This window comes from Ctenopharyngodon idella, chromosome 16 (assembly GCF_019924925.1).
Source record: "Ctenopharyngodon idella isolate HZGC_01 chromosome 16, HZGC01, whole genome shotgun sequence".
Classification (NCBI taxonomy): domain Eukaryota; kingdom Metazoa; phylum Chordata; class Actinopteri; order Cypriniformes; family Xenocyprididae; genus Ctenopharyngodon; species Ctenopharyngodon idella.
This window is the reverse complement of record NC_067235.1, coordinates 28,477,016-28,497,375: the sequence shown is the minus strand read 5'-3', so window position 1 is coordinate 28,497,375 and position 20,360 is coordinate 28,477,016. Positions and strand designations below refer to the sequence as shown.

General features: G+C 36.6%; 2 protein-coding genes across 9 annotated transcripts in view; one reads left to right on the top strand and one right to left on the bottom strand.

The window, feature by feature from the left end:
• The window catches only part of oxr1a (oxidation resistance 1a), a 158,188-nt gene extending 151,019 nt beyond the window's left edge, over positions 1–7,169 (top strand). For all 8 annotated transcript variants that reach the window (XM_051866234.1, XM_051866240.1, XM_051866233.1 and 5 more), the window contains 5 exons: positions 1,102–1,227; positions 3,478–3,630; positions 3,795–3,890; positions 4,058–4,131; positions 5,396–7,169. In XM_051866234.1, coding sequence (XP_051722194.1) covers positions 1,102–1,227; positions 3,478–3,630; positions 3,795–3,890; positions 4,058–4,131; positions 5,396–5,531 — 585 coding nt within the window. In that variant the 3' untranslated portion in view covers positions 5,532–7,169. The remainder of the gene's footprint in view (positions 1–1,101; positions 1,228–3,477; positions 3,631–3,794; positions 3,891–4,057; positions 4,132–5,395) is intronic.
• Positions 7,170–8,610: 1,441 nt separating this feature from the next.
• On the bottom strand, positions 8,611–16,778 carry sqlea (squalene epoxidase a). Its single transcript, XM_051866241.1, has 11 exons — positions 16,232–16,778; positions 15,159–15,387; positions 14,792–14,969; positions 13,315–13,411; positions 12,983–13,096; positions 12,726–12,897; positions 12,460–12,555; positions 11,883–12,025; positions 11,427–11,523; positions 9,926–10,013; positions 8,611–9,780 (listed from the first exon to the last, which is right to left on the bottom strand). Exons 1-11 carry the CDS (start codon positions 16,496–16,498, stop codon positions 9,588–9,590), a joined length of 1,674 nt encoding a protein of 557 aa, XP_051722201.1. The 5' UTR covers positions 16,499–16,778; the 3' UTR covers positions 8,611–9,587.
• Positions 16,779–20,360: the final 3,582 nt, after the last annotated feature.

Genomic DNA, 20,360 nt, shown 5'->3' with positions numbered 1-20,360 from the left:
CTGCTAGTGGAATTTGTCTCTTTTAGAACCCACAGATTAAATCAAATTTGGAATTTTTGGAATTTCGGATTATTAGATGCTTAAATTAGCAGCTTTATGTCATTGCTGATCTGCTACATTATATTTTTGGAAATTCCAAGCAGTTGCATCCCCTTAGAAAACACAAGATGAATGAAATGAGGAATTTTCTGGAAGCTTCACTAGGGAAAGTGGATTGTATTTCCATGTTCAGAATGTTCTGAGGTTCAGGCGGGTGTTTGGGTCGAGACCTGCACTGACTGCTGCTCGGTTATTTGTTGTAAACAATTGATGTAATTGAAGCACGGCCGGTGTAACCTGAGTGAGTTCAGGCCACTAGAGGGAATGTTAACTGTCTGTGGCACTACATTGTAAAATAACACCACTAGTCCTGATGTAACAGGCTTTAGAGCAGTGCTTCTCAACTGGTTATGCTTCAGGAACCAGATTTTAGATTGAATGTCAAGTGGTGATCCAACACAGTACAAAAATTGCTTATAAAAGTGAACAAAAATGTCCTTACATTGCATTTAAGGTATACATTTTATCAGTTCATGCGTTTCCTGGGAATCAAACCCATGACCTACACGTTGCTTGCACCATGCATACTGTTTGAGCTACAGGAATCCTTATGCTCATATAATGAAGTTTGTTAATGTTACCATGAGCTGCATAAGCATGCCTAATTATTATAATGACAGGCTGAATAGGGAAATTGACAATTCCCACTAGTTGAGAACCACTGACTTTGGGAAACAATGCACAACAAATCTTTTTTTATGAATAAAATATCCCATATTGCCTACCCAAAACATTTCCTGTGAGATTAGTTTTGTTGTCTCAGGTTAGTGTGTCCCCTTAGGTTAAATCCACCATAGATAGTCAACTCAACTCCTGCTCAGAATGAATTTGCATGTTAAGTTTATGCAGCTTTACTTCCACAAATGTTTTGAATACCAAATCCCTACTGCGAGAGTTTATGGGTAAATTTCAGGGAAGATCTATAGTCATGCCTTGTTATAGTCTCAGATTTATGTGGCATGAAGCACTAGATGGTTTGCTAATGGTGTCTTTTGTCTTTAGATCACAACAAGGGAGGACGTGAACTCCAAACATGGCACGTCCATCACTGCCAGCCTGGAGCCAGAGACTTTCAAGCCCAACCTGAACGAACCCAGTGACCTTCTGGAGGCAGAGAAGATCGAGAAGGTAAGCGCACAGTGACGCTGCAGTGAAAGAAATCTGCCCACTGCTCCAAGCTTTAGTTTTTCATCGATCCACTGGCCCAAAAATAGCCGTCCCTCCCTGCTGTTCACCGGTCATTGATCCTCAACCGGAGGATGGTCTCAGACATGTTAACAGACAGATTTATTCCCTTGTCATGTTATGGCCAAGGGCATAAAAACGATTGTTTAAGTGAAAGAGATGGTTCTTGAGCCAAAAATGATTACTCACCTTCTTGTCGTTCAAAACATTTATGATTTTCTTTCTTCCATGGAATAGAAAAAAGAAATTTAGCAGAATGTTAATGCTTACTCTTTTCCATTTAAGAAAAGCTACTAATACCCTTTAAAGGGTTAGTTCACCCAAAAATGAAAATAATGTCATTTATTACTCACCCTCATTCCGTTCCACACCCGTAAGACCTTCATTAATCTTCAGAACGCAAATTGAGATATTTTTGTTTAAATCCGATGGCTCCGTGAGGCCTACATAGCCAGCAATGACATTTCCTCTCTTAAGATCCATAAAGGTACTAAAAACATATTTAAATCAGTTCATGTGAGTACAGTGGTTTAATATTAATATAATAAAGCGACGAGAATATTTTTGGTGCGCCAAAAAAAACAAAATAACGACTTATATAGTGATGGCCGATTTCAAAACACTGCTTCAGGAAGCTTCGGAGCGTTATGAATCAGCATATCGAATCATGATTCGGATCACGTGCCAAACTGCTGAAATCACGTGACTTTGGCGCTCCGAACTGCTGATTCGACACACTGATTCATAACGCTCCGAATGATTAAATGAATCATTCAACAAGGAATTGTTGACTGAATTCAGAACCATAATTTTGATTCAACCGTACATATGACTTGTGCCGAGGTGTTCTTGAATGAGATGTTGCTTTGGCAACTAGCTGAAATAAAATAAGTTCAAGTTTAAATTAATTAAAGCTATATAAAAATATTTAAAATAATAATAAAAATGACTGTAGCACATAACAAATTTACTAAACTTTAAACTAAAATGAAAATGAAAATAATACAAGCTATTTAAAAATATGAATAAATACTAAATAGTATAAAATACTGCTTTAAATAATAAAAAAAAACACAGAAACAGACCAAAATTTAAGTCATTATTTTTATTGCCGCTACAACAATCATGTTTTGTTCGACTCTCATCCAGAAATACAGCATGACTGTGTTCATACACTTTTTGACTGCTATTTAGTAAATGTTGCAGTCGTCAGTGACATTGCTCTAATGTTCGTACATGATGGCCTGGTCTTTTGATCTGATCTTACTGTGCCATTTGCAATGTGTTTTGTTGTGAAGCTTCAGAGGTTTTGTGCGGTTATGAGGTTTAAGTCATTGTGCCCTGCGGGTGCCCGACTTTCAAACGCATCAGCGCTCTGTGAATGGATCACCTGAGGTGGCCTCTCGCAGACCCCTTTATTCAGACGTAGGCCCATTTTGTTGGTAAATCAAATAAACTTGTGTCATTACGCAGAGTAATTCAATGCTCTCCAAGCGCTAGGAAATCCTGGACCCGCTGGACAACACAGAGACCGCTGCACACAAACATGTTGAGGATATATATATATATAAATATATTTATTTATTTATATATATACAGTCAAACCAAAATTTATTCAGACACCTTGAACATTTCATTCATTATTCCAGTTTATTCACTATAGTTTAAAAAATGGTAATAAAATATGACAAGATCTCAGAGTTAAACTGTAAAATTAATCTTAATTATGTCAGATAACTCTTAAGCAAAACATGGTCAGGTCAAAGTGTCTGAATAGTTTTTGGTTCCAAATTTTTATCAGTTTTACTGGTAGTCCACTGTATGAAGAATTTTTGGGTATAATATGTCACAGTTTACTTTATTTTGCTATCCTCACTTACATAAATGAACTATAGTGTCCTGCACCCACTAGTAAAAAATATATCAAAAATAATTTTTGGTTTGACTATATATATATATATATATATATGTATAATATTCCTTCCTGATGTTCAATTACTATATACTATTTAGGTTTAATTTATTTTAGTTTTAGTTAAAGTTTTTAATTTATTCCCAGTTAGTTAGGCAATATTTCATATTCATAGTTTAAGTTTTTAAGTTTTTCATCTCCCCTCCACGTCATGTATTAAAATTGTTTAATGCATACCTAGCCATGGATTATCTTGAACTTATTTCCTGTTTCTCATTCAGCTGGCGAAACATCTCCCGCCCAGAACCATCGGTTACCACTGGAATCTGGCCTACAGCACATCTAAACATGGCATGAGCATTAAGTCGCTGTACCGGGCGATGCAGGATCAGGAATCGCCCATGCTGCTGGTCATCAAAGACAGTGACGGACAGGTTAGACTCTTCTCTTTATTTCTCACAAGAGACAGTTTCAGACCTCAACACAATATTGGAAAAACACCAAAGCCATCGGTTCTTGTATGTTATGTGACAAGGAGCATCATAAAGATGTTGGTTCAGTGGTTTCCTAATCTGATCTAGACTCTGTGCTCTTGTAGATATTTGGGGCTTTGGCCTCAGAACCCTTCAAAGTTAGCGAGGGTTTCTACGGCACAGGAGAGACTTTCCTGTTCACCTTCTATCCAGAGTTTGAGGTTTGTCTTCAGTTTATCCATTAATTTTCATTACAGGCAGAATAAGCTGTCAGTTTGAAATTAATTCTGATTGTGGTTGTCATCAGGATTTTGACAGTGCTGAATAAACTAAACAAGAGGGATCAATTGTGTTTTCTTGTTCTAAATGCTGTTTCTCTCACTGGCAGGCGTACAAATGGACTGGTGATAATCTGTTCTTCATTAAAGGAGACATGGACTCTTTAGCCTTTGGTGGAGGAAGGTCAGTAAATCAGGGCACTTTTAATGAAAAGGGATAGTTCATCCAAAAATGAAAATTCATCGTTTACTCACCCTCAAATTTTTCCAAACCTGTATGAATTTCTCTCTTCTGTTGAACACAAAAGAAGATATTTTAAAGAATATGGGTAACCAAACAATTGATGGACCCCACTGACTTCCATAGTATGGGAAAAAACAAATACTATGGATGTCAACGGGGCCCATCAACTATTGCATTTGGAAATGTTACTGACATTCTTCAAAATAAAGAAATTCATACAGGTTTGGAACCACTTGAGGGTGAGTAAATGACAGAATTATCCCTTTGATGTTATAATATTGTGAATTTTCATTAGCTTGTGCAAGACCAGCACATTTTCTTTACAAATTTCAGTGCTAAAGAGGTAAGATAGTTTTCTTCAAATGTCTTTGCAGACATGTTATTTTTCACTTTCAGGTAGCTAACTGTAAAAATGTTGACAATTTAATTTGACTAGTTGATTTGAAACCCGAAAACTGGTCATACTAGGTTACAGTTTATGCTAATGTTCACTTCAAGACTTTTGAGATTGCAATTCTTTCTTACATTACTTGTTTAAGAGTTTGGGGTCGGTAAGATTTTTTTAAAAATGTTTTTGAAAGAAGAAAAAAGTCTCTTATGCTTTCAAACTCTGCATTTATTTGATCAAAAAATACAGAAAAACAGTAATATTTTGAAATGTTTGACTGTTTTCTATTTGAATATATCTTAAAATGTAATTTATTTCTGTGATGGCAAAGCTGAATTTTCAGTGTCACATGATCCTTCAGAAATCATCTAATATGCTGATTTGCTGCTCAAGAAACATTTCTTCTTATCATCAATGTTGAAAACAGTTGAGTTGTTGTGGAAACCATGATTCATTTTTATGAATAGAAAGTTCAAAAGAACAGCATTTATTTGAAATTGAAATCTTTTATAACAGTATAAATTTCATGTTATTTTATTTTACTCTCACTTTTGTTCAATTTAATGTATCCTTGCTGTTTAAAGTATTAAAAAAAATACATTTTACTGACCCCAAATTTTTCAACGGTGGTGCCCTTCGGAAGGGCATTTGCATCATGAGATTTCGGAAGGCAACGACAGATGAAAATGAGCTTGCGTAGCTAGAAAGATTAGTGTCCATACTCTGTTTTGCACAGACCTTTAGTTTCATTTAAAAAATGTGTTTACTGTACATGAGGATAAGGGTTTCATTTGACAATGTTTTCTTCTCTTTCAGTGGTGAATTCGGGCTTTGGCTGGATGGGGATCTTTATCACGGCAGGAGTCATTCATGCAAAACCTTTGGGAATCCCATGCTCTCCATGAAGGAGGATTTCTTCGTGCAGGATATTGAGATCTGGTCGTTTGAGTAGCAGCTTACGGAGAGGTACCTTTATGTTGTAGGTTGGAGAGAGGAATTGGACATCAGGCAGATCCCAAACCTTACTGCACATCACCACGGCTCCCAGGAAGCCCGTAACGGACGCTACTGTTACTCGCGCTTGTCGTATGTTACTCCTGCATTTAATACAGAGCTCTTCTTTGTGCTGTTTAGTATGTGTGTGTTTTGTTCAAGCCGTGTGCAGCGTCAATAACAAACGGGAGGATGTAACGTGGGACCCCCATTGAGTGGAGATGACGATGATAATGATGATGGTGGTGGCGGCATGGGTTTGGGCTGTCCGAGAACTGCCATAGTCCAATTTACCTGAGCCGAAGCGGCAGGAGTTTGTTTAAGACGATGTTAGCCAATAGGATGTCACTACTGCAACACAGGGATCGATGGGGGGAAAAAACTACAACGGAAAAAGAAAAGCAAACAACTGAAAACACATTCCCTTGCTCTCAGAGGAAGAATATGCATTTTTGGATCGCGGTGGCGTCCGCGAGAAGACGAGAACACATCCTTAGTTTCTTTTGAGGCGAAATATTCAAGTGTCGTGAAATTCGTAGTCTTTCTGTCGTTCACTATCATAGCACACCATGTCGAAGCACATAATCGGAAACCCCATAGTCGTAATGTTCTGTTCAGTGGGTTTTACATGTGAGTGTGGCTAACACTGACCCCTCCGCTTCGGAAGGGCCGACTTTTACTGTTCGTAGGCAGAAATGTGTCGCAATAGATTTGTGGAATATGCAAATTCCTGTTCTGTGACCTCAAATAATCCAGACGGGGCACTTTTGTTTTCCCCGTTTCTCTTCCCAAGAGACCTTTTACGTCTTGACGGATTAATTGCTTTTCTGGGTATCATTTGAAAAGCCTGAGATGTGGTTTAATTGTTTTTCATGAATATAATGACAATTCTATATTTATGTATATGATTATATATATACATAAATTCATATATATATATATATATATATATATATATATATATATATATATATAATGATATATATATATTGCTGTTAAGTGTGACAGTGATCTTTTCTGTGCTGATATCTCAGCTGTTACTAATATAATGTATATTACCCTGTAAATTAATGTTAAAATAGTAGATTTGTTCCTATATATATAAATATATATATATATATATATAAATGAATATACAGTGTGTGGATTGGTGGGTTGCTTCTCGCACTTTATTAATCTAGTTTCAAGCCAGGTTCTTCAGGCCTCATTAGCAGTAGCAGTACAGTATATATTTTTGTTTGTCTTTTAGATAATAGAGTAAATTAATCGTTTATAAAGAGCTTGCTGCTACTGTGGAGAGGAAAAGCCCCGGACGGGCATCTCAGCGGTCGAGCACAGGGTCGAATGTGACGGACTCTCTTCTTCTCACATGTCCTGTCCCAGCAGGGTTTTTTTTTTTTTTTTTTTTTTGGTCTGGTCTTTTGGTTTTTTCGGTGTGTAGATTGACTGTGCACACAGCGAGAGGAGCGCATACGTCCTTTCAGAGTCGCAGACGAGAAGTGCAAACAAATCCTTCATCTACTTCACCGGAATATAATGTTACAGTGATGTATAAAGAACAATGAATACTAATAAATTGTTGTAACCTGGGACAGAATCAGGTCTTTTATGGCTTTTATTTTCTTAGGTCTTTCTTTAATCTCTTCACCACTGAATAAGCAAATCATTTTTTTTTTAATGCTGACTCATCCTAATACCATATTATTTTGGAAGGTAATTCCATGCAAATGCCATGTTATATATGAATAGCCTGTGGTGTATATCAAAGTGTCATTATCTTAACATCCAAAAACATATCTTTACAATACTCTCACCACAGCACTTTTGTGTAAGAGGGGGAAATTAATGGTTCACACAGGCATAAATCTTAGTTTGGTTCAGGGGGAAGTCTGTCAACATGAAACACTATTTTACTTTTGTACTCTGTCGTATTTCTTAGTGAAACAGCATATTCAATGGGTGAGGAAAAAAAAAAAAACATAATTTCATCCATTGGTTATTGAGTGGATCGTCAAAAGTTTCTATTAGAGCTTTTGCGGTAGCTCTGTACATTTCTATGGCATCGCTGTCAAAGAAGAATTAGCTGGTGAAGTGGTTTTGCTTGTTGTAGAGTTAATGAAAGTTATCGTGAGCATTGTAATGTTTAAAGCAGATGTCTTAACAAATGTCAGTAGACCCGAAAGATTTTAAAACGAGCAGTTCATTCATAAATACGTAAGATCGCTGTGGAAATACAAACCGGAAGACAAAAAACAACGAGCGCAGCGCTGAAAAGGGGCGGGGCTACACAAAGGGGAGGTCCTGAAAAGTGCGGGATTCATGACGTCAGCCAAAAATTGCCTCAGATTAAAAAAAAAAAAAAAAGTTATTTAAATTTTTATTTAAAAAAATTACAGAGATATGTATAAAAACAGGAATATTTTAATGTGCTAATTATAATAACGATGATGATTATATGATGAGGATTTCGCGCGACTGTCACAAACGGTTATTGTTGATTTAAAAAAAAAAAAAAAAAGGTTATTGTTGATTTTTGTTTGTTTTTGTCTCTGTTTTTATTACCTATTTTTAAACTGACATCACCTCCATCAAGCTTTGACATGATAATAGCGAGATGAATTGTCACATTTTGAACCGCAAAAACTAAATGCGATTTGAATTCGCATTAAACGACGTTTTAAAAAGAAGAAGAAAAAAAAAGTAGGCGCTTTGATTATGAGGTACAATGATGGGGTGATTGACAGGTGTCAAAAAGGGAGGGTCAGTGCTTGTAGGAAAGGAGAGTTTTGAAGCTGCTGAGGCGGGTAGGGTCGGTTGCCCTGACAACACCGTTCCAATTGGCTTTCTTTAAAGAAAAGCAATAAGAGTTCTGACTGTACCTTTGTTTATATCTGTAGTCCGCTGATGTTTTAGTAAATATGTTCAGCTTCATTCACACTAATGACTATCATGGGATGTTGAGCAGGTGTCCAAACTACTATGACAGCAGGGCCGTGATGCTGTGAGAGAAAAGTGTATATGCAGCTGTAGAGTCTGTATGTTTTTTAATCTTTTTATTTTGTGGCGTTATTTTCATCCTGCTGGTGCAAGAGCGCCACCTGGTGGACATGTTGTAAATTGCACAATCTTGCTATAGCACAAAATCATACTGTAGTAATTTATACCACAAACCAACATCCAATTATAAAAGAATGAGAGATGTTAAAATACAAAGCCTGTAAAACAGGTTCACAAATGTCTCTGGGTCTTTCCAGTCTTTCAAACTATATTTGACTCCAAATATATATATACAAAGAGGGCAAATTATATGAAAGAACGGTTGAGTGGCTACATACACAGCCAGAAATATTATGAACACAAATGTGACACGGTCATAACCACACACTTATGCTTGAATAAGTTCATATCAGAAACTGATTAAATCTTCACATTAAAGCTTTTGTCCTCTTTCAGAAAATATACACATGATTTAACTTTTTATAGAATGCCATATTCATTACAAATTAAATTTTTGTAACATCACTAGATGTTGACTTGAAAACTTTTTAAACAGAGAAAGGCAAAAATGATAATAGAAGGCCCATGTGAAAATCAAGATACGTACACAAATTTGAAAAAGTCTGAAACGGTAAAACAAAAAAAGTGCTTTAACTACAAATGAGACGCAGTCCCATTGATTGTCCTTAGTATTTTGAAAACAATTAAAACATTTAGCAGCCTAGCGGTTTAATCATTATTTTGCACTTTAAAATAAAGCACAGGATTTTTCCTCATTTAATTGCAACGGTCGAGGCAAATTTCACTACATCGTTATAAAAATATAAGGCCAAAATACAGCCAAAGGATTTCCTCATCTGAAACTTGTTCCTTTTGCTGTCTTCTGTCTGACAGAAATCCCTTTTTCCCAAAGAAAATGAGGCACTCGGACGTACTGTAGCCACCAGTGGCAGATGTGTTGCGTTCAATGGCAGAAGAAATTAAAAATCAATTTCTTTTTCAGTTTGAAAGTTCCTTCCTAGTAAACCAGATATTGTAACTCGGAGTAAATGAGAGGAAACATCACGGCACAGGCTCTGTACAGGATGGCTCCACTATTGACCAGTGCTCGTGGAATTGTGAGCCAGGATTCAGATTTGAAGCTGAAGTAAATGGCGTACAAGGCCACCGCGAAAAAGTGACGGATTAGAGTCAAAGGTCTCGGCGATAATCTAAAGAAGAAAAAAAGATTAGTGGTGTGACTGTCTCTGATGGATCTTGGATATCAGCAAGAACCAGTGAAAGAGATCTGATTTGAGGACCACACTGATGTGGTTTAGATGGGTTTTCAATGGCAGATTGTTTGTGAATACTTACACGGATAGAAGTCCGATCGGTCCATTGATACATTCTCCACCAAGTTTGAAATAGTGGAAACAGGCTTTTCTCAACTGATGCAGTGAATCTGAAAATAAACAGAGGTTGTAGATATAACAAACTACAGTCAGTGTTGGGGGTAATGTATTACAAGTAATGTGCATTACGTAATCAGATTACTTTTTTGATGTAACAACGCATTACTTGATATATTTACGCATTAATATTTTTAATTTACTTTTTTAAAAAAGTAATGCACATTACTTTTCAGTTTGTTGAAAAGTTGTTGAAAAATGTTGCTGAATGCAAAAAAGAACTTCTCAGTTTAAAAAAACACTTGAAAAGGCCTGAAAGAGTGAGTTTTAGTCATGTGAGAAAAAGTAATGCAAAAGTAATGTAACTACTTTCCATAAAAAAATAATTAGGGCCCTGTTTACACCTGGTATTGATATATATTTTGGTCGATCGGATCACAAGTGGACGATGCTAACTACAGGTGTAAACGGGGTGTAAAACGCTTTGAGCTTGTCCACTTTTGACCACTTCCAGATGGAGTCGAAAACCATAGACTGTAAAAAACAAAGTTTCTGCCCAAAGTGGCAGTCACCACGCATTACTCCCAGATAACCGAAAACGGGCAAAGAGGCGGGACGTGGCGGCTAACAGACAGCAGACAAACAGCAGCAGCAATACACCTGTCCCTCAAGTGGCCACGCCCTTAATTATGCAGAACTTTAAGGTTTAATAGAATTTAAACGGGTGAGTTATAAAAAAATTCACCCCCCTTAAAGTTGTCATGAAGGGCAAACTTAGCTATATAGACCAAAACCACAGTTTGATCAGGCTGTTTGTACCAGATATTTTTTTTCTGCTGTAAAGTTGGGCATTTTAACATGGGAGGTCTATGAGATTGACTACCTTTTGGAGCCTCTCTCTAGCGGCCAGTCGATGAATTGCAGTTTAAGTCACTTCCGTGTTGGATTCAAGAGAGAGACCAGAAGGTTGTTGCTTGTCGAAAACACATTGGACCTGACTGCTTTTGTAGTGTAGACGCTCATGTGAACAAACACAAAAGACCACCTACTCACCGCCTACTGACCTAATGCTTAAACTTTGTGGGAAGCATGCTAGCCAGTCAGGATTTAAACTGTTAGCTGGCTGGAGACCCTGAAGTTTGGTTTGAAGATGAAAAACGTACCAAGCACAATGTTCTCTCACCATTCCTGATTTCTAACACGACATGGTCTTGCTGCTATCAAAGCAGAAACAAAAGCTGCTGCTCTCCATGTTTTTCCGTCGTCTCCGGGTGCGTTCATATGTGAATAGTGCAAGCTTATTTTGTTATTTTATCAAAAGACATTCATTTACCCGCCCATAGACCCTTCCCTTGAAGAAATCAGGACAGAAGTAGTTGAAAATGGACAAAAGAGGCCAGGTGTAAACGTGAATGTGTCTCCCTCATGATTTGTGCTTTGATTTAAGAATGTGTTTCGTCACTTACTGTCGGTCGCAGCAAACAGCTCATACAGCGCTTGAGCCAAGACGTTCACTACAAATGAGTGAGATGATTTCCGCTCCCAGTGGAATTTCTTCTTTGCCTGACAACAAAAACAGAAACTCTCATTTCTCAGTTCCACCATGATCACAGCTGCATTTAGGCATTCATCCAATAAAAACCTTGCCTTACTGTCTACTGCCTAAGGCATTACACTTACTTACTGTTGTACCTAATCTAATAAGCATAAATATACATAAAAGCTACAAAAATCAGGTAAAATTGTTAAATTCGGTTAATCAATAAGAAGATATCTTAGAGCTACCTACAGTATGTAGTCAACTCGCTAAGTTTTGCAACAAAGTTGATGTTAAATGTTCTTGTTTTGATATGATTTGCAGTGAGGAGCAGCAGTGAAAGTGATCTGATGTTAGCTGTTTCTCAGTCAGATGTTCTGGTTACCTGGTGCACAGCTGTATTGTCATAGAGATCAGGGATGTTCTTTAGCAGGTCTCTCCAGATGCGGACGTCATTCAGCACAACGCTCATCCCGCCACCGGTCAGAGGATGACGCATGTTATACGCGTCTCCCAAGAGCAGAACTCCTAATGGAGGACAGGTGGATCATCATTTGCAACACAGATTTTTTCAGAATTGAATGGTATTAATTTCCACAACAATATAAGCAGCACAACTGTTATCAAAATTGATAATAATAATAAATGTTTTTTAAGCAGCAAGTCAGCATATTAGAATGATTTCTGAAGGATCATGTGACACTGAAAACTGGAGTCATGATGCTGAAAATTCAGCTTTGATCACAGGAATAAAAATTACATTTTAAAATATATTCAAGCGAAAACTTATTTTAAATTGTAATAACATTTCACGATATTACTATTTTTACTGTATTTTTGATCTTATAAATGCAGCCTCGGTGAGCATAACATAGACTTTTTTCCAAAAATATGTAGAACTCCAAACTTTTGATGTGTGTGTTGATATATTACTGTATAGAGAGTCATTTCCTATGGCTCACCTTGTTTATTGACTGGTGAGGGTGGCAGGAAGCTGGCAGGCATCGTTCTCAAGCGATCATTCTGCAGTGCCAACATGAACGGCTCCTTTAAGTGCTCTGTGTAAGCAAAACAGGACATATTTGTGAGCATTTTGTCGTCTAAATGTTTAAATTTGTTGTTGTGCTCTATAGAAATACAACTGAAATAAGAAGTATTTTAGAAATCCATGAGTATAAAAAAGGACCCATTTTAGCAATGAGGTTATTTTAAAGTCTAAATCCGATACCTGGTAGTTGGGGGTAGATTTTTTCTGTCATGTACTGCATAATGTCTCGGGGCATCTCTCCTCTGACATCCACAAGAACCCGAGTCTCATTGGAGGAGATCTGATAGATCAGCACTGGACTGGGATCAGCTAGAACCAGCTCTGCATGATTGGGCTTGAATTGAGGAGAGTCCTGGAAGAGAACATAACCGCACAATGAATCATTGTGTTGCCTGGGATTTTTAACAGAAGTATGCAACCGTCACCCTTATATTTACCTTCATTATGCATCCAACAAAATGAGACGACACCTTAACTTTCCCAGAAACCAGATTCTTACGGAACTTGGAGAAACAGCCGTCAGCGACTATGGTCAGAGGAGCATGGATCTCCTGAGAGGGTAAAATTATGGTGAAAAAAAGCTTAAATAACACTTTTAAAGAGTGTATTTCATCATAAACTATGACATATGTGAATTAAAGTGTAGCTTACAGAAGTATTTTACCTCCTGTGGATGATTGCCAGAGCAATGATCCATTTATCAATACTATATACAACAACATCCAAATATTTTTACACATATTTCAATCGAGTATCAGTGTGCCATTACCTTGATCATCCCAGAGTCTTTCTCCCTGTACTGAATTCCTGTCACACACTCATCTTCTTCCTCCAGGCTGGTCACTGTTCCCTCCACGAACTTCACACTATACAAATATGACATAATATTAAACCCATCAGTCTCTAAATCCTTGAAGAAAGACAAAATCTTTACAAAGTTGAACACTAACACCTAAAGAAGATCTACACTGTTAAAAATAAAGGTTCAAAAAAAGGAGTTTCACAGTAATGCCCCAAAGAACCTTTCAGTGAACAGTTTTTAAAAGAAATTTTTGTGAAGGACATTTAAATAATCTAAAGAATCTTTTTCCACTGTGGATGTTAAAGGTTCCTAATGGATCCATATGCCAATAAAGTTTAACAGTCGAGTTCCAGAAGTAAAAAAGGGAAATTGATTTTTAACGATAACTTAAACCTTTGAAGACCGCCTTACTGTGAGCTTACAAGGTTGTTAATTTATAGTATTTGCATTATTTCAGCTTATTTCAAAAATAAAAGTGTTTACCAGCAGAATTCCTGGTGAAAAACTACATTACCCATGATGCTGTACAGAAAATTACGCCAATCAGAGAGTCGAGCAAGCGAAATGCGTCAAAATACGATTTCAAAACACTGCTTCGGAGCTTTACGAATCGAATCAGTGACTCGGAGCTCCATAGTCACGTGATTTCAGCAGTTTAGCCGTTTGATAGGAGATTCGAGTCATAGATTTGATTCGTAAAGCTCCGAAGCAGTGTTTTGAAATCGGCCCATCACTATATTGTTGAAAAGTCGTTATTTTGTTTTTTTTGGCACAAAAAGTATTCTCGTCGCTTTATAATATTAAGATAGAACCACTGAACTCACATGAACTGTTTTAAATATGTTTTTAGTACCTTTATGGATCTTGAGAGAGGAAATGTCATTGCTTTGAATGCAGGCCTCACTGAGCCATCGGATTTTATCAAAAATATCTTAATTTGTGTTCCGAAGATGAACAAAGGTGTTATGGGTGTGGAACGACATGAGGGTGAGTAATAAATGAAATTATTATCATTTTTGGGTGAACTAACCCTTTAAGTACACAGTTTTGTACCTTTTTCTTTTTGTCCGATTTTCAAAAACTTCAAATCAAAGTTTGTAATGTTGTGATTCACCTCATAGCTGGTTGGCTTAATTCATGGAAATAAAAGAAATTTGAAATCCCTATGGGAAAAATGAATGGAAAAAATACTTCTGGAGCCAGCGCTGCTAAAAAAAAGTGTGTGGGCACTTGAACTCTATAAAGAACCTTGAAGGTACTGTATAATCTCATCACATGAGGTCTAGTCAAAAATCACATTATGTAAATGTGTTTTCCTTGCAGTGGTTTTATATGTTGGTGGTTTAAAACACTTTCAGATTTGAATAATTATTTGAAATAAGACAAGTATGACATGCAAGATCATAATCATAAATGGAAATTTTAAATGGCGTCAGGTATTTACTTGGGCTCAGCGAGGGCAGCTCGACGCAGTCCCATGATAAAGCGTCCATGGTGGAAGGCCCGTCCACCCTGAATACGGTTCTCCTGCTGGGGATACGGGATCTCCACCTCCGTCCTGCTCTCCAGGTCATGGATCACATATCCATTCACCACATGGGCGTCCAGACCCTCAACAGTACCTGAGAGAAGACAAACAGAAAGTTACAAAAGACTGTGACTTTATTAAAGTTAAATACAAAGCTACAAATGTGAATTTGGATATTACAGATCTATCCAAAAAAACACCACAAAAATATGAGAGGATTTGAACAAGCATGCATTTAATAGAAGGATCAGATAAAGTGTAACTGTAAACAGGGGATCTGTACCCTCCAGGCCGAGTTCTCTGAGTGCCAGATATCCTCCCGGCTGCAGAAGTTCTCCCACTATCCGATCTGGTTCTTTCATGTCCCTCTCCACCACCGTGACTCTCCGGCCATCTCGGGCCAGAACAGAGGCCATGGCTGATCCCAGAACACCAGCACCCACTATAATGACCTCGGGATCCTCTGCCTGATCGCACTGACTGTCTGTCGCCCTCCTTCGCTTTACATCTCTCTAGTTAGAAAGAATGTGTGATATAGAAAGCAACAGCTGTCTTTATTATAAGAATATCAATATTTATTTGCATTTTTTTTTTTTTAATATTTATAAAAAATATATATATAATCTTAAAATATAATTAAATATAATAATTTGTGTATTTTGTCATGGTAGTGTTTAAGGCGTTCTCAAATTAATTAGCAACATGCTAATAACATGTTAATCATGCTAAAACAAGCATGTAAAATGCTAAGCATGCTAGCAACATGCTAAAACATGCTAACAATGTGTTAAAACATGATAGCAGCTTGTTAAAACATGCTAGTAACATTTTTTTTTTACTTTCTCTGAGTAAAACCTTCAAACTTCAAGCTTTTCAAAGTTATTTTAAACTTTCAGACCTGGCTTTGTCGAGCCAACATCAAAGTTTGTCATCAAACTTTACTCATTTAATTAATATTATTATTTTATTTATATTATAAAATACTTAATAGTTAGAAATCTTTAAATAAAAAAAGAAAAGAAATAATAAAAAATATATATTCAAATAAAAGATATATATTTTTTTTTTTTATTTAAACATTTTTATGGACCCCTTAAAGTACCTTATAATGTAATAGAAATAGAATAAGTGTGTGTTTTATGTTTCGAAAAAAGAAATACAATTATATGAATGAAAGAATTAATGAATGATCTCTTTATTATTATTATTTTATTTAAATTATAATCACACAACTCGATTGTTTGTAATAACTCTCAAAATTACTCCTTATTAGCTGTGAATTATTTCCAGTGATCATATTAACTGCTTGAAAGTTGAAACTGACTGCAACTGATCATGATCAAAAACATATCTCACCTTCTTTGAAGTTCGACTACAGCCGTCTGTTCGTGACATGAAGAAGAGTTTTTTGGTCGGAGAGAATCTAGTCAGGAGTTTGAGAGGCATCTGGAGAAATTGAGGCGCTTTGAGTGTCTGTCCGCGGAACCCGAGACACGTGAACATCAGCCCCACGGACACGCACAGCACCGCGGCCACTATCAGCTCTCTGGGCGCATAACTCACCAGAGCGTCACATTTCTTATAGATATAAGTAAAACTTGCGATGCCAAGAAAGGTCCACATGTCGAAAATCACTTTAAATATAAGAATAATAAGACAGCTTTATGATGTTAAAAATGTCAATAAAGTCTATTTTCTGATCACCTGTGCTTTTCTTTTGAGTTATTCCACGCAAAAACACTTTTGAAAAAAATCGTATCTGTTTTTCAGAGTAATGTAGGGCATTAATTTGGTCAAATGCCTCTTATTATAAATAATCATAAATAAAAATGAAGTGTAAAATCCAGGTGCACTCGAGTTAGTGCGACGCTTCTAGGTGATGCTGAATAATTTATGATAATGAGGGCGCGGATCCTCTTGCAGTTTGTAGACCGCAGCGTCCCGCCTCCTCTGTTTAGAATGAGCCAATTAGCTGCGAGTGTTCGGTGAGCAGAGCTCACGCTATCTGGCCATTGGCCAATCCAAGGCTGCTGGTTGGCGAATAGACTGCAGTATGATGTGATGTCACAGAGAGGTTGCGTTTGGCAGATCTTACGAGAAAAGAGCGTCATTTAATGTAGTCCAAAATGTCCACTTTACTGTATATATTGTAGTAAAGGGCTAAAAATACATTTATGCCTATAAATTGGGGAGAATAAATAATCCAGAGCCCTCTTAGGTATAATAATTGCAATGCTATTATCATTTATTATGTTATTTTGTTTGTTTATGCACATAATGGTACAAAAAATGGTAACACTTTACAATAAGGTTCATTAGTTAACATTAGTAAACTGCATTAGTTAACATGAACTACTAATGAACTGCACTTCTACAGCGTTTATTAATCTTTGTTAATGTTAATTTCAACATTTACTAATACATTATTAAAATCTTGTTAACATTAGTTAATGCACTGTGAACTAACAAACAATGAACAACTGTATTTTCATTAACGTTAACGAAGATTAGTAAATACAGTAACAAATATATTGCTCGTGGTTTGTTCATGTTAGTTAATACATTAAAGGGTTAGTTCACCCAAAAATGAAAATAATGTCATTTATTACTCACCCTCATTGTTGATGAAATCCGATGGCTCAGTGAGGCCTCCATTGAGCGAAGCCATTCAAATTCAAAAGGTCCATAAAGGTACTAAAAACATATTTGAAACAGTTCATGTGAGTTCAGTGGTTCTATCTTAATATTATAAAGCGACAAGAATACTTTTTGTGTGCCAAAAACAAAAACAAAATAAAGACTTTTCAACAATATCTATATGTCCCGGTTTCAAAACACTGCTTCAGAGCTTTACGAGTCGAATCAGTGAATCGGAGCGCCAAAGTCACGTGATTTCAGCAGTTTAGCCGTTTGATAGGAGATCCGAATCACTAATTCGAAACAAAAGATTCATAAAGCTCAGAAGCTTCATGAAGCAGTGTTTTGAAATCGGCCCATAGGCCCTGCTCTAAATGGCACACTTCTATGCACTTTTGGTCTTGTGGACTTACAATGGCTGCCGCGTGCGCGTGTCCGTTAAGTCCACGAGACCGTGGAGTGTCCCATTTGTCAAATTTAGGCTTCAGAAGGATGCTCGCGAGCATCTCCCTTTGCGGCCGATATGCGCCCTCGATGCGCACTGGTGCGAGCTCCGCGGCAGACTTCTTCCCGACAGTCAAAGCGACGTTACGTCACGAAAGCGCGGACTCGTAGGAAGGCCGTGTTTAGGGTGCCATTTGGTACAGGGCCATAGATATTGTTGTAAAGTCGTTATTTTGTTTTTTTGGCGCACAATAAGTATTCTTGTCGCTTTATAATATTAAGATAGAACCACTGAACTCACATGAACTGTTTTAAATATGTTTTTAGTACCTTTATGGATCTTGAGAGTTTGAATGGCTTTGCTCTCAATAGAGGCCTCACTGAGTCATCGGATTTCATCAACACTATCTTAATTTGTGCTCCGAAGATTAACGAAGGTCTTACGGGTGTGGAACGACATGAGGGAGAGTAATAAATGACAGAATTTTCATTTTTGGGTGAACTAACCCTTTAACTAATGTTTAACTAATGAACCTTATGGTAAAGTGTTACCCAAAAAATAAATATATTTTATGTTAAACTAAAAGGCAGAGATTAACAATCACAAGTTGAGAAATTCTAGAAGCTCTAGAAATTGCATTAAATAAATGAAAAAAGAATAAAATGCTACATAATTCCAGGCTGAAAACATTGTTACATTGTTTTGCTTGATGAACTCAAATAAATAGGCTACATTATTGATGCAGACAGTACTGCATAGCCTATATGTAGATATGCTGAAGAGAGTACATACATTAATCGGTATCTGTTCAAGACCAGTGAGGTAACCAATGATGACCAGACAACTCAACTAAACTCATCATGACTAATAAAAACAATTGACACTATTTAAAATGGCAGTGTGTGGCATGATGTTATTGTGATGACAAAAGAAAACTTTTATTATTAATGACAAGTTGGGGGACAAACTGTCTTAAAAATAATGTCACAGTGATAAAAAAAAAAAAAAAAAAAGTCCTAAAATAGGCTTCATTTTCTTTATGCAAAATATAATGAAATGACCTGGAGATATCTTCATGAAATGTTCACCTAAAAACTTAAATAAACAGTATTTATATAAAAATACTTCCAAATGACAGTTCCACCCCCGTCTAATCACTGTAATCATGTGAGACGCTGGGCAGCTGTGTTGTGCTTCTCAAGCGTCTGTGTGTTTGAATGAGTTTGGCCTCTTCACAGTCGAGTGTGTAGTCAAGAAGATTTTATCACAATCATGACGATTCACTGACACTGAATACTCTCTGAGGATGTTTGAAAGCCAGCAGCTCTGCAGGAGGACTGACAAATGTTGCCGTTTAAAAGAATCTGCACACATTAACAAGGCGGTAAGAAATCAGAAATCATTTTTATTTCTCTCTCTCATACGCACACACACACACCTGAGCCTCACATCTTCTGCATTTAATTATTATGATCATGTGTATTAAAACAGTTGGTATCTGGTTTTGGGGGTTTGTACCAGTGGTGGTACCATGGTACAGTGATGGCATCAAATGGTAACACTTTTATCCAAAGTGACTTACATTCAGTGTTGGGGGTAATGCATTACAAGTAATTTGAGTTACGTAATCAGATTACTTTTTTCAAGTAACTAGTAAAGTAACGCATTGCTTTAAATATACAATAAAATATATGAGATACTTTTTCAAACAAGTAATGCAAGTTACTTTGTTTTCCCATGTATTGGCCCTATGGTATTGGCTGACAGCTCTCCTGTCATCATGTTGAGAGAAATCGACAGTAAGGCGTCATGTGTAAACATGCCCGTTATTGTAGTTCTAGACTAAATGTGAGCATTTACTCATCAAACTTGGAAAAAAGCAGATTCAGTATTCCTCAAAATGTAATGCAATCTCAGAAAATTGCACAAACCTGCAATAATTAAATATATTAAATTAAACAAATATACTTTATGTATTTAATCTCACTTTATTAACCAATGTCTTTGCTGCTGACCTTCATGATCCAATTCAACCATACTAATAAGCAAAAATGACTTTAGATAAACATCACATTTGTGATCAGCCTGAAGCTTATTCATTTCACTTTTGGTGTGAAAGTGCCTTTACATTTGACAAATATAACCTTTTTGTTATTAAAAAACAAACAAACAAGCAAGCCCAGCCCATGTGAGGAAAAGTAACACAAAAGTAAAGTAACGCATTACTTTCCATGAAAAGTAACTAAGGAACGCAAGTAGTTACTTTTTTAGGGAGTAACTCAATATTGTAATGCATTACTTTTAAAAGTAACTTTCCCCAACACTGCTTACATTACATTGCATTGAAGGTATAGTCCAAAAACATATTACTGGTATTTATTTATTTATAAAAAATACTTAAAC

Coding starts and splice junctions, on each gene's coding strand:
- sqlea (XM_051866241.1), bottom strand. CDS start 16,498: ATGTGGACCTTTCTTGGCATCGCAAGTTTTACTTATATCTATAAGAAA. Junction 12,898..12,982: donor TTGTTGGATGCATAATGAAG/GTAAATATAAGG, acceptor GTTCTCTTCCAG/GACTCTCCTCAATTCAAGCC. Junction 12,556..12,725: donor AATCTACCCCCAACTACCAG/GTATCGGATTTA, acceptor TTGCTTACACAG/AGCACTTAAAGGAGCCGTTC.